This window comes from Tenebrio molitor, chromosome 3 (genome assembly GCF_963966145.1).
Source record: "Tenebrio molitor chromosome 3, icTenMoli1.1, whole genome shotgun sequence".
Classification (NCBI taxonomy): domain Eukaryota; kingdom Metazoa; phylum Arthropoda; class Insecta; order Coleoptera; family Tenebrionidae; genus Tenebrio; species Tenebrio molitor.
Window position 1 is genome coordinate 22,115,087 of NC_091048.1, and position 12,454 is coordinate 22,127,540.

Here is a 12,454-nt window from a genome sequence, read left to right on the forward strand (position 1 = left end):
ACGATTCCTCCTTTACATTTTCCAACTGAAATACTAGTCTCGTCGACACTGGCTATCTTATCTCCTGTGAGCGTGTACTTCCTCTAGTAAATCGAAACATTTTCTGACAACAGAATGGAATCCCATTGATCTTGCCACCAAACTTGTTTTGGTGCTGGCAGGTTTAACTTGCGGATTCCTCTTCAAAAATTACTACAGCCATTCTCGTTCCCCAAGATTGTCGTCTATAGTTTTTTTTCCAGCCAACTGAACAACAACACTCTTCAATTCCCTTGACAGTAATTTGCGGAAAATCGAGTCCATCTTCAAAATATAGTTTACTAGTTTCTTTTCTTGAGTGATTTATGACAGTGTCTACAGATGTAGAGACCCTTAAATTCTTTTTGTCATCTGTGACAAGAGTAAGACCGGAAATTCTTCTTCTGAAAACTTATCTATTGGAAAATTTTAGCATACGAGTACCTACATACATAGCCGACCTATTTTCCGGTGTTCATCAATTTCTTAAAGTGCAAGCTCCAATTTTGTCCTTGCTCACTGTTCCATAATACAGAACAAGAATCCTATTTTTTCCAACATCCTTAATTTAGTTTATCTTCTTAAAACATTGAACCTTACTTATTCAACGCAGTTTACAAGACTAGTAAAAACATTTTTGTCAAATGGTCTTTCAATTAGAGAGATATTGAATTCAACTTTTGTTTAAGTAATAGGTTAATAAATGCATGCGCTATGAAATAACGCTACACTTTAACTGCATACGGCCGTATTCACCAACGACAGTTAACGTTAACTGTAGGTTAAAATACTTCGTTACTTTAGTTACCTAGTGTTATAACAATGTTTTCGTATAATTTAACCTACGGTTAACTTTAACTGGCGTTGGTGAATACGGGCATAGTGATTTAAAGTTATTGCAATTTATCAAGGCGTTAACGTCATTAAAAGACATTAAAAGTTGACAAGTAGTGTCAAAAATGGACGAAATCTTAGAAGCTGCAATTTTAGGTGGTGCAAATGACGATGATATTGAAGAATCAATCATCAGTTATTTCTAACTTATTTCGGTCAAACTGCACTCATACTTTTTTTAATTGTCAAACTGTTGACATATGAGAAATGTCAAAAATAACGTTAACGTCTTCCGGTATACTTTCGCAATTTACGTAAAGCGTAATCGTCTACGTGCTAAAAATTGACACTTAGATGTCAAAATAACGTCTTTCTAAATACTGCTAACAGTATTGCAATATCTCTCTAAATATGTAGTAAAAACGTTAACTTTATTTTGTTTTAACTGGAAATAGCTACAAAGTGTCTATAAAAGAACGTATATCAAGACAAGAGTCCTGTGGAATTCGAATATATTTGATTTTTGCCGTTCTGTAGCATATTGTGGTACAAAATAGAAAAACAGAGGTTATGTAAGTCAATTAATGACAGGTTTTTAATAGGTTGTTGTAAGATGAACAGTAATTAGAATATAAAAAAACTGAAGAAAATTACAAGCTAAACAACTAACACCTCGAAGTCACAGCTGATGCTAAGATTTAATAATTTGACATTTGACTGTTGACATCTGATTTGACGGCTTGAACGACTCGACATATTTCGACACAATAAAATTATTATAGATCCTCAGGACTCTTGATATAGGTATAGTTTGTCTCAATTCTAAATCTCCACCACTTGTTGAATTATGTTGGCAAAATAAAAATATTTCTAAATTGGAGATTCTTAATAATCAAAGTCGGCAATATAACTATTTCACAAACATGATTCGAAAACATTAAAATTAGTTCAAAAGTTTGTTTTGCTTTTAGAATTTGATTTTCTACCTACTTACTTGCTGCATTTTAAAAAAGATTTTCGTTCTTTTCTTTTATTCTAAAATTTTGAGTTGTAAAAACGGAAATTGACAGATAACCTAACAAATACAATCTGACGCATTTTTCACCAAACAGTGTTGCCGGTTGTATTTCCAAAGTAGAATGCAGTGTTGGTGGAAATTTAGAATTGAGACAGGCTTTATGTAATATGTTCCTTTATAGACATTTTGTACAATCTTCAAAAGTTTCATATCCAAGCAATCAGAAAATAAATATGTTAGAAGTCTTGGATTTTCTCATGGGCTACGAGTCATATCTGCGCAAACGGCGAATGTCAGTGTCGTCTCTCTCTCGTCTATTTGCATGTAAAGTAGTCGACGTTTTCAATTTTCATTTAAAGATTTTTCACTGGTTTATCGCTCCGCCTTCGCGCAGATATTTCCAAGGTCACAGCCCATGAGAGAATCCGACACCTCTACCTACACTATCTTCTCAATTCCTCTGGGTATTTGCATTCATTTTTAGAGTTCTAGAGAGTTTTTGTAGTTTTCGCAAAACATTTGAGATGTCAGCTTGGAGTTTTGTAAATATTTTTAAATCAGAATGACTTCTTCTTTAACTTGTTCAGTTTTATCGATCGGGCTTTCCCGCTTTATCTGTCGAAACTCGTAATCTCCTGGAAGCTCCCACCTTGCGATGAGATTAAAAAATTCCATCAACTTTGAGAGTTGCGGTGACCGCGAACAAGTGCAATTCTTGCTTGGTGAGTTGGGTAACTGTGCACGATCTCCAGTTACGTACCCAGGTGATTTTTAGTAAGAGCAGCGGCTTTGTATTTTTTGAAACTGTAGAAGAACGCGCTTTGCGGTCAGCTCCTTATCAATTTCTGGAATTCTCCATAATTCGCCGAAGAGAAAAGCGCAATTTGCGGTTCTAATAAACCGCAGTTCAAAACGGAAACGACAATCTATCGTACCCGGAAGCGAACACGTTCAGATACCCACTCGCGTGTCTAATAACATTTTTATCGCACCGGATTCACCCGGTGGTGATTGCTTAAATCTTAATTAAGACTATCAAACACGAACTCGCCAAATTTCATTCATAGAAGAGAGAAACACGAGTCATTCTGATTATTTCTCAATAATCAAAAGTGGACGCGACCGTCGACGAATTGGAAAACACACCAAGTTAAGATATTCGAGTCGGAAAGCCGACGTTCCCGATAAGCCGATCCGGATAAGGTATTAAAAGTTATTTAGTGGAATGGTTCGACAGCATATACCAGTTCATTATGTCATGTTTGACATTCCCTAATGTCCCAACGAGACCCATAACAGCATAAATTCTTGGGATTTTTGTCGTGTGATTTAAATTTCTTGTTTATATTTTCTCTTTTAGCATAATTTCGGGTCGGAATTTGACGCACCGGTCGCGATAACGACCTCAGCTTCGATCAAAAGCTCACTTTTCGAACGGGCCGTCAGAAGATGGCGTCGGTTCAAATTGAAAAGCACACAATCGGAGCCGGGCGCGAATTGTCAACGCAAACAAGGTGCAGAATGCGAAATTAACGTCATAAAATTGTTTAACTCAATATTGCACCTCCATAATTAGGACCGGACCGCGTCCACACCGACGCGTCACGCCGCGCCGCCGATTTATTCAGATATTTTTCGAAACTCGTTTATTTATTATAAGTTTTATGACGCTCCATTATGTCTAGCAATTAAATAGAAACTTATTTTATTTATCAACAAATACGGATTTATGGCCGGCTCAAATGACTGCGACGCTCAGGAATTCCAAGTTCAACGAAACGTCAAATTGTAAAATCGAATTTTCGACCGAAAAACTTTCTTTCACCCGACCACAATTATTAACGGAACGAAAGCGAGTCCGCCCCTGGCGAAAATTACCCCGAGCGCTCTCAAAATTTGATGTTTCACTTGGCACTCTCCAGCGAGGCAAGAATCGGAATTTTTTCGTGCAAAATTCGATCACGCTTTAAATGCGAACGGTCGAGGATATGTGCCCGGGTCAACAACACCAACAACACTCGCGCATTGAGGTTTAATTTGCGAAAAAAACGCACCACATTTAAGATTTTTCCGGGAGAAGAAAAAGAAGACGAGTCCAGGGTGAAAGTGGAGGACTGAGGGATGGCGCCCCTCCGGTCCCCCGTGACGCCGAAACCCTCCGACATTTTCCACGCGGAATTTGTTTACTTTTTATGGCGAGCGCGCGGAATTCGTTGGCCTGTTAGTGATAGGGCAGTTTTAGAGAAGTTTGGCCCGGGGCAAGGCCTCTTCATGGTGGACTTGGACGCCGTCTCGCCCCAGGTGAAATACTCGATCACGTTGCGTCATAACCTCGCCAACCGCAGCAGGTTCTTAACATTCAACAGAAACACCAAGTTTCACCGAGTATAAATATTTTTATTATAACTCCGAGCCTCGCCAAATTATTGTTGCTTTTTGTGATTTATGCCGCCTCCATAACGAAAATTTATTATATTTAAATCCGCAGAACCGTAACAACGAGAAAACAGAGCCGGGAAAAATCGAAAATTCGGTCGCACCTCCGAGGTGCAAGGTCGCAGGATTTGTCGCTCAAAATGCGGTCATTTATGTAACGTGAGGCCTCCAGTACGCCTCCATAAAACGAAAATTAGTCACCCTTATCAAATATATGCAAATGGGGTTTAAACTTGGCTGTGAAAATAAATTCCGTAACGCGGCGGCGGGGTTGGAGGTCAAAAGAAATTTATGTCAAGAATAATATTCAGATGATGTTGCCACGGGCCATTCGAACCCTCGCGAATTGCGAAATTTTAAACAATTTTGAATCTCGAGCGGTGGAAGTTTAACAGATGGATCCTCGCGGCTTAGACGGCCAAATGTTTTTTTAATCTCAAACGTCAATATTTCTCTTGCGGAAGGCTCCGGTTGGATTGAATAAAACGAAACATCTTCCTTGATACGCAGACACGCAACGTCGTGTACAATTTCGTGGGAGCGCCATTTTTCACATCGATCAATTTCCACGAGACCCCATAAAAAACGAGATAATCCGGGAGCATTTCGCTGCAGACGAGGAGCGGATTCTCCAGTCTGAATAAGCATAACTGGAGTGTACTTTACAAAAACAACATCCGGAGCGTGGCCATTTCTCTTTCAGCCAAAAATGACATGCAAGCTGCTTGATTGAACATAATTTTATCCTGTTCGGGGCAAAAACGCCCTTCAGAAAAATCCCCGGAGCGAAAGCGCCCACATCTTCCGGATCTCGGGGGATAAAGCCGGATCTGTTTGTTTCTTATCGCGGTTTTATTGCGAACGTAAAAAATCAGTTTAACCGGACGGAGGCTGAATCTCTACAGGGTAGTTGACCACGTCAGTGTTATATACAGAGTGTTTCTGAAATACGTGTGTTAATTTTAACACGTTAGCAGAGTTTATGAATTTTTTACGAAAAAGCATTACAAATTTGTAGCCATCAAAATGTATACCTACCCACCTATTATGGGTAAAGGCGAAAATTTTCTGTTGTGACAGAAACGGAGCCTTGTCAAAAAAGTTATGTTGTCTCATGGTTACAAAGAAATAGAGACTATTTAGCCAATTACACAAAACGACTCGTTTGGTAAAAATTGGAAAGCAAAAAATCTTGGAAAACTTTTGCGAATTTTGCAAAATATTATAGGGAAAAGTTTCACAAATTGGAGAGTTCTTCCACTGGTTAAAATTAACAGACGCACCTGTATATTATTTTTGCGAAGACGTATAGTACAATTTTTCTTTAAAACAATTGTCAAAATGTCGTCATGTTGGTATGAGCCACTCGCTACTGAATATGTTCAGTAGTATTTTTCAGTGCCATTATTGGGGATAATATAACTAGTGTTATGATTATTATCGGTGATAGCACGAGTTAAAACTTATGAAAATTGACCGAGTGCGTAGCACGAGTTCAATTTTCTGTAGGTTTTAACGAGTGGTAAACTCTGTCCACTCATAGATTGCTTGACATAAATGTTATTAAAAATGTTCACTCTACGCTACAACAAATAGATCCGGCGCGAAATTTAAAAAAATGGAAAGAGCAGGTTTACACGTGATGTTTTATTATTATTCTGCATGTTTACACTTAGAAAAGACGAAAGAAAACTTCAGTACAGTAGGAGTAATATATTAGGTTTTATTAATACAGGGTATTTCACGAGTAATAATGTGCCCGACGTAATAAAAAATGCAACCCACAATACATTTTCGAATTTCCGAAAAAAGCTGGCTACTGAAATTAAAATATCCAGCTTTTTTTCCGAAATGGCTAAACACAAGCAAGAGATCAAAACTAATAACTTTTAAAACCAGAGAATCGCAAAACAAAGCTCTAAAGATGAAAAATCGCAAATCTAAATGCTTCAACCACTTTGACGGAACTGACAATTTCAAATTTGAAATGTCATATAATTTATTTTTCGCGTGGGTTTTATAACAATCAATGAGAATCAGTGGCGCGAATGCTTCAAGATATTACCAACACAATCTATGAAACTTTCTTAATATTTTAATGTTATGGTTTGGGGATTTTGTTATCTAAGGATATTTAAAAAAATGCATTCTATCAGTGGACGTAGTCTATCACCGTTGATTAATCACAACACATGTTATATTTGGTGAGAGCCGGTTTCACCAACGTGAGTTAAATTTAACTACAGATTAAAATGTACGAAAACATTGTGGTAACAATAGGTAACCAAAGTAACGAAGCATTTTAACCTACAGTTAACTTTATCTAACGTTGGTGAAACCGGCCCTTAGAAATGAACGCTAACAGCAAATACATTTTTTAAAATGTCAAAAATTTTAAAAGATCTGTCAGTTTGACAGTCAACAATTACAGTTACAGGATACTCAATACAACATTTTTTTGGAGTTTTTTTTGCAATTAACTTTCGAATCTCTTTGTCTCTAGCATCTCCCCATCGATGGTGATCTACTGGACTACTGGTTGAAACGTTTTCTGGTTAACAGCGCGTCCATTGACACTTTCTGTCACTTTGACATTAACCAATTTTATTCATTAAAAACAGGTGAGAGTCAACATGCGGTGATAAAATTATCATCGATTTGATAGCCTCTTCTGCGTCTTTGTTTCTGTATTTTAACCAATGAAATTAATAAAAAATGCACCATGTGACACGTGAATTATATTCTCGTCTTTATTCTTGTCTTTTGGTATAAAATTTGCCTACACCAGAAACTTTTCTGACTGAAAAATTATTGACATAACCTCAAACCTGATCTAGGGAGACTTTACGATACAGATGGTTTTAGGGTGGTACAACCTGGTCTTTGAGAGAATTTTGACAGACAATTGTTTAAAAAAAATTGGACTATAATAAAAATTGCCCGGGCTAGATTTGATCGGGATCGTCCTGTAATTGCGCGTGAGAGGACGTTATTAGCGTCGTTGTTTAAAGCGATCGATTTGTCTTTGAACGTGATAATTCTGTTTGTTGTTTCCATTAAAACGGAGTGAGTTTAGTATTTCGGTTGCTAAGTGGCGTTTTTCACGTTCGTTAATGCATTTAGTGTCCGGACAACAATTTCGGCTCCTTATTAGAGCTATTAAGCGACCTCCTAATGAGCACAAACACACATGTGTCAATATTTATAACGCAGCTCGTGAAAATTACAGGTGAAGTAAGAGCGAGAGCAAAGTGTGTCGTTAGCGTCAATTGTCGATTGTGACCCACACGGAAGAGGTTTTACGCACAATGCGACCGAGCTGTTACAAGAAACGGCAGCCACTCCATCAAATCGGCCGTCTCAAAATATTAAACATTTAAATTAAGATCAAAGAGTGGCCGTGTATTAACGACTTCGCGCACCAGGTGGCGGCGTATAATTTTTACCTGGTGCACTTTATATTTCACGCGTGTTTATTTGTTCAGCTACATCAAGAACAAGCCCCTTGATATATTGTCCGTTTCGCGAAATTGCGATTAAATATATGCCCACCTAGATAAACTGTTTACGATTGGTGAAAATCGAATTTGCGCGGTTCTATTTTCACTTTCCATTTCCAGAACGGATTCGTCGAATGCAAGAGCGACTACTACTGTCCGCCGACGGACGGGTGCCACATGCTCGTGGAGAAGACCAAGGACGGGTGTTGTCGAAAATGCAAAGGTGAATACGAACAGACCCCGGGACTCTATAAAACTGACACGAGACATTTCCAGGATGCGTCTACAACAAGGTGCACCACTCGAGCCACACCGAATGGACGGATCCAGACAATCCCTGCAAGGTCCTGCGCTGCGAGGCGGGGGTTGTCACAGTGTCGGATTTGCAGTGTTACACCCCCTGTGCCAATCCTCTACCTCCGGAGCCTGGAAAATGTTGCCGGACTTGTCCCGGTAATGACACTTTTCTATTAAATTGGCTTACTAACGAACGGTTTGTTGGAAATTAATATGTTGAATCGTATAGGGCTGTAGATCGCTTCAGTTTTTTTTAACCACGACGCTGCAGGCAGCACAATCACAATCTCGAAGAGTGGTCTATCAAATTATTTCAGTCCTTCGCTGACGGCAATAATAAAGACATTTTCTAAATGGTTCTTTAACGAAGTTACGAAGAGATTCCACATGTCTGTCATTAGTCGTATTTGAATAACCAATTAGGCTGTTTTCAACAATCCAAACATAATTACGACGCTTTTACTTGTATTTTAATGTACTTAATTAACCTGTGCATTCGAACAGTTTTTTGAACCATCACGATTGGTTGCCACAGGTACCGACACATAAAGAAAAATGTGTGTGCTGATGTTTATTGCTTTATTCGAAACACTTCCACATAGTGTGTAAAGAATTATAAATAAAGAATACGAATTATACGATTACCCATTTGGAAAGTGGAATTTTGATTTCATTTTAATTTTGGATATTTTGGAAAGGTTTATAAATTAACAAAATTTTAGTCACAATTATTTTTATTCATCCAGGTAATGCATTGATTAAATGTTAAATGTGCAATTTCTTCTTGGTATGGCTTTTGCTTACTCACTTCTTACAGCGCGAAAACTACTTGAAACGAGGCGAAGCCGAGTGTCTGATTAGTTGGCTGTCAATAAATGTGATTGTAGAGCTTGTGCCAACTGTTATGATCGATGACCTTGACAAAAGCTGCGCGAAGGCGGAGCCCAATTTCAATAAGTGAAACGTAAAAACATCGGTCGTTTGGTTAGAATTTTCAGGGTGGCGCCAAATTTGCATTTTACACTGTCCAACGGTTTGGGTTAAAATGCCGGACATTATCTAGGGACCTGCCCCTAAATAAATATCAACATAAATTAGCCCACAAATCTGTAAAGCGTGATAAAATGGTTTCGATGTTTTTAGTTCGAATAGTAAGGCCGCTTCGGTACGCATTTTGGTTTCTGCGTCATCGATCATGAGAGTTGGCACGAGCTCTAGTAATTCTCCAAAGTAGAAAAATTGCTTGAATACCCCACCCCCGCGCGAATGCTCTGAAGACAATGATAAAAGCTGCGTACTGCCAACCATATAAAGCAAAAAGTACTAGAAAATCATTTCGCTAACCTTACTTTTTATTACAAGGGTCATTTGAAAAGTTTACAACTTGCTCATGAAAGAATGTCGTTTTTAAATTACTTTTGTTTTTTAGTAAATCTTCCTTACAAAGAAAAAAAACTTCGACACTCTTTGTCTAGTGATGCTCTGATACCTTCATTCTCGGGAGACTGTTTTCTCTGGATCCTGCACGACTGTGCAATAAGATTTTTTTCTTTTGTTAAGAATTTTTCTTTTCAGCTTCTCACCCAAGACACGTTGCACGTTGTTAAGTTGTATTTAAAGAGCTGTAGAAAACTACTTGACAGATCCACTTGACATTTCGTAGCTCTTCATGCGATATTTAAATGCGACTTTTCAAATGACCCTCGTATTTATATGTACTTTAATTGACTTCGAGTATATTGTCTAATTTCGTTTGAAACATCCTTTCTTATTTTTTATTACCTCTGAAGATTTTGTAACAAGTTTTTACATACTGTACTGTAAACAATTTTCACAATCTGGTTTCTCCGTTCGTTCACAGAATGTAAGATTAACGGGCAGGAAGCCACCGACGACCGCGACGTAATCTCCGACGACCCCTGTCTGAAATGTCGCTGCAACAAAGGCAGGATGACGTGCGCGAAGAAAGCCTGCCCCGTCCTTCAGTGCACCCCCAAGAGCCAATATCACCCTCCCGGGGAATGTTGTCCCATCTGTCGCGGCACACGCGTTCTCATGAACGTGCCGAAAAGCTGCAGCCTTCAAGCTCTATTCATTTGGGAAGGACAAAAGTTCAGCATCGACAAGTGCACGAATTGCACGTGCCAAAACGAGACTTCGATCTGTCAAAGGTCTGCGTGCCCGGTCCTGGATTGCGCCCCCGACTTACAGAAATCTGTTCCCGGCAGCTGTTGCAAGCAGTGCATCATGCCCGAAGAAGTGAAGACGCAGTGCAGCCAAGGCGGAAAATATTACGAGGCAAGTTTCATTTTTCCCACCAGATGAGAATAAAACGTTCTAAATTATTTTTTGCTAGGTAGGATGGCCAGTCGTGGAAACTTGATGATTGCAGGTCATGTAAGTGTCACAGAGGAATGCCCAGTTGTGCCATGACGAGATGCAACGTCACTCTACCTTGCGCTGCCGGGACCCAGCTGGTGCACTTGCCCGGAGAGTGCTGCGAGAAGTGCGTCGAAGGTAAATTAATCTGTTGAAAACAACGCAAAACAGTAAACAGGAAAATTTTTAGTTGAAGGTACTTGCATGGTGTTCGGCGACCCTCACTACAAGACATTCGACGGTAAAATCTACACCTTCCAAGGAGCTGGGAAGTATCTGTTGGTGTCCGAGTGCAAGAGTCAGAGCTTTTCCGTACGAGTGGCCAACGAGTTCTTCAACAAAACCCTCAAGTCCTTGGTGTTGACGAAGCGAGTGGCGGTTCGTTTCGGCGATTTGCGCCTCAACCTCCAGCAGAAGGGACGCATCAAGCTCAACCGCAAGAAGGTGAACCTCCCTTACAAGAAAGAAGGTGTGGTCCACATCGAAAAGAAGAACGGAAACGTCGAAGTGATTTTGCAAAACGGAGTGAAGATCTTCTGGAGCGGCAAGAGCTTCCTCGAAGTGATGGTCCCGGCTGTCTACAAGAACAAGCTCTGCGGTCTGTGCGGCAACTTCAACGGCAACGTCCAAGACGAGCTGAAGACTCGAAGGGGCCACCTGGCCAAAGATAACGAGATCTCGACGTTCGGCTCTTCGTGGTGCGTCGGCTCCAGATCGTCTTGCGCCGCTTTGAACAGGAACAACCGAGCTCGCACCTCCGTCTTCAACAACCACCGCCCCGAGAAGAACCAGAAGAACCGCTGCAAGTATCTGAGCAATCCGAAGCTGTTCGGCGAATGCGAGTCCAAACTGAACTACTACAAGTATTACAAGACGTGCAAGATGGACATGTGCAAGTGTCCCAACGGTAAATGTTACTGTGATAGCCTGATGGCTTACGCGAGAGAGTGTGAGAAGTTGGGCGTGAAGGTACCGGACAACTGGAGGTTGGAGAGTTTCTGTCATGAGGAGAACGTCAGGAGGCCCAAAACGAGCAAGCGGCCAGCTTACACACCGGCAGACATCGAGAGGATCATGCGGCAGAAGAATTTCACCAGGACGAGGAAACCGCTCATGATACATTAAGAATTTAACAAAAGAGTCAGCTAGTCAACTTCAGTATTTGCCGGCGCTTGTAGCTAATAACGTCACTGTACATAATTTGTGAGTTAGTATTATTTGTATTTTTTTTTTTTTTGAATTTTTGTTAGAGTGGTTTTTTGTAAATTGATTGATCGCACTCATTTGCAGTGAGCCTTTCGAGCAATACACATCTTGCAAAATATATTAACCGTTAATGTTCTGTACCAAAGAGGATTATGTATTGTTGCTTGAAGGCCTTCCATTTGAAATTGTTGTCTTTTAAACAATTTATTTGTATATACGTTTTAGTATTCTAGTTATATGAAAAGATCTCCGCTGTGTAATATAATTGTGTAATTCTAATGTAAAAAACGTTCCTAATTGTTTATAACCTACTCCAGCTTACAAATTGCATTAGCGAGTCGCCCACTTGCCTATTCCGTTCAAACTGAGTCGATGTAATTTTTAAAAAATATACGCTGTGTACCATAACGTGTGTAAAATACTCTACATATTTATCTGGTAGATGTTTGGCAATGAGTAGCACCTGCCGGGGACCGTTTGCGTCCGATCGGTGCAAACGCCCCAGGATAATATCGTACCTATCTCTGTAATTATAATATTATAGGTTTGTATTCAGTTAAGACGTACTCCTTATTTATTTTACTTAGTACCGACGATCTAACAACTAAATTAGGAAATTTCGCATTGTATTTTGTGTAATGTTATTCTTTATTTATTTATGTTACAAACATTTTTTATCGTAGTATTTTTTTTTTAATTTCCATACTTGTTTTAAAAACTAGTTGTATAATAATAAAGGATGAACCTGATTTGGTGGTTTGTTTGA

The 12,454-nt window shown here is 39.4% G+C and overlaps 1 protein-coding gene across 4 annotated transcripts in view; it reads left to right on the plus strand.

The window, feature by feature from the left end:
• LOC138125425 (BMP-binding endothelial regulator protein-like) overlaps nucleotides 1-12,437 on the plus strand; it is a 53,352-nt gene extending 40,915 nt beyond the window's left edge. For 3 of the 4 annotated variants that reach the window (XM_069040726.1, XM_069040725.1, XM_069040723.1), the window contains 5 exons: nucleotides 7,927-8,029; nucleotides 8,083-8,259; nucleotides 9,965-10,401; nucleotides 10,464-10,620; nucleotides 10,673-12,437. In XM_069040726.1, coding sequence (XP_068896827.1) covers nucleotides 7,984-8,029; nucleotides 8,083-8,259; nucleotides 9,965-10,401; nucleotides 10,464-10,620; nucleotides 10,673-11,607 — 1,752 coding nt within the window. In that variant the 5' untranslated portion in view covers nucleotides 7,927-7,983 and the 3' untranslated portion in view covers nucleotides 11,608-12,437. Of the gene's footprint in view, nucleotides 1-6,905; nucleotides 6,928-7,926; nucleotides 8,030-8,082; nucleotides 8,260-9,964; nucleotides 10,402-10,463; nucleotides 10,621-10,672 lie in introns of those variants that run through there. The other variant, XM_069040727.1, reaches the window with a different exon arrangement.
• The last annotated feature ends 17 nt before the right edge of the window (nucleotides 12,438-12,454 follow it).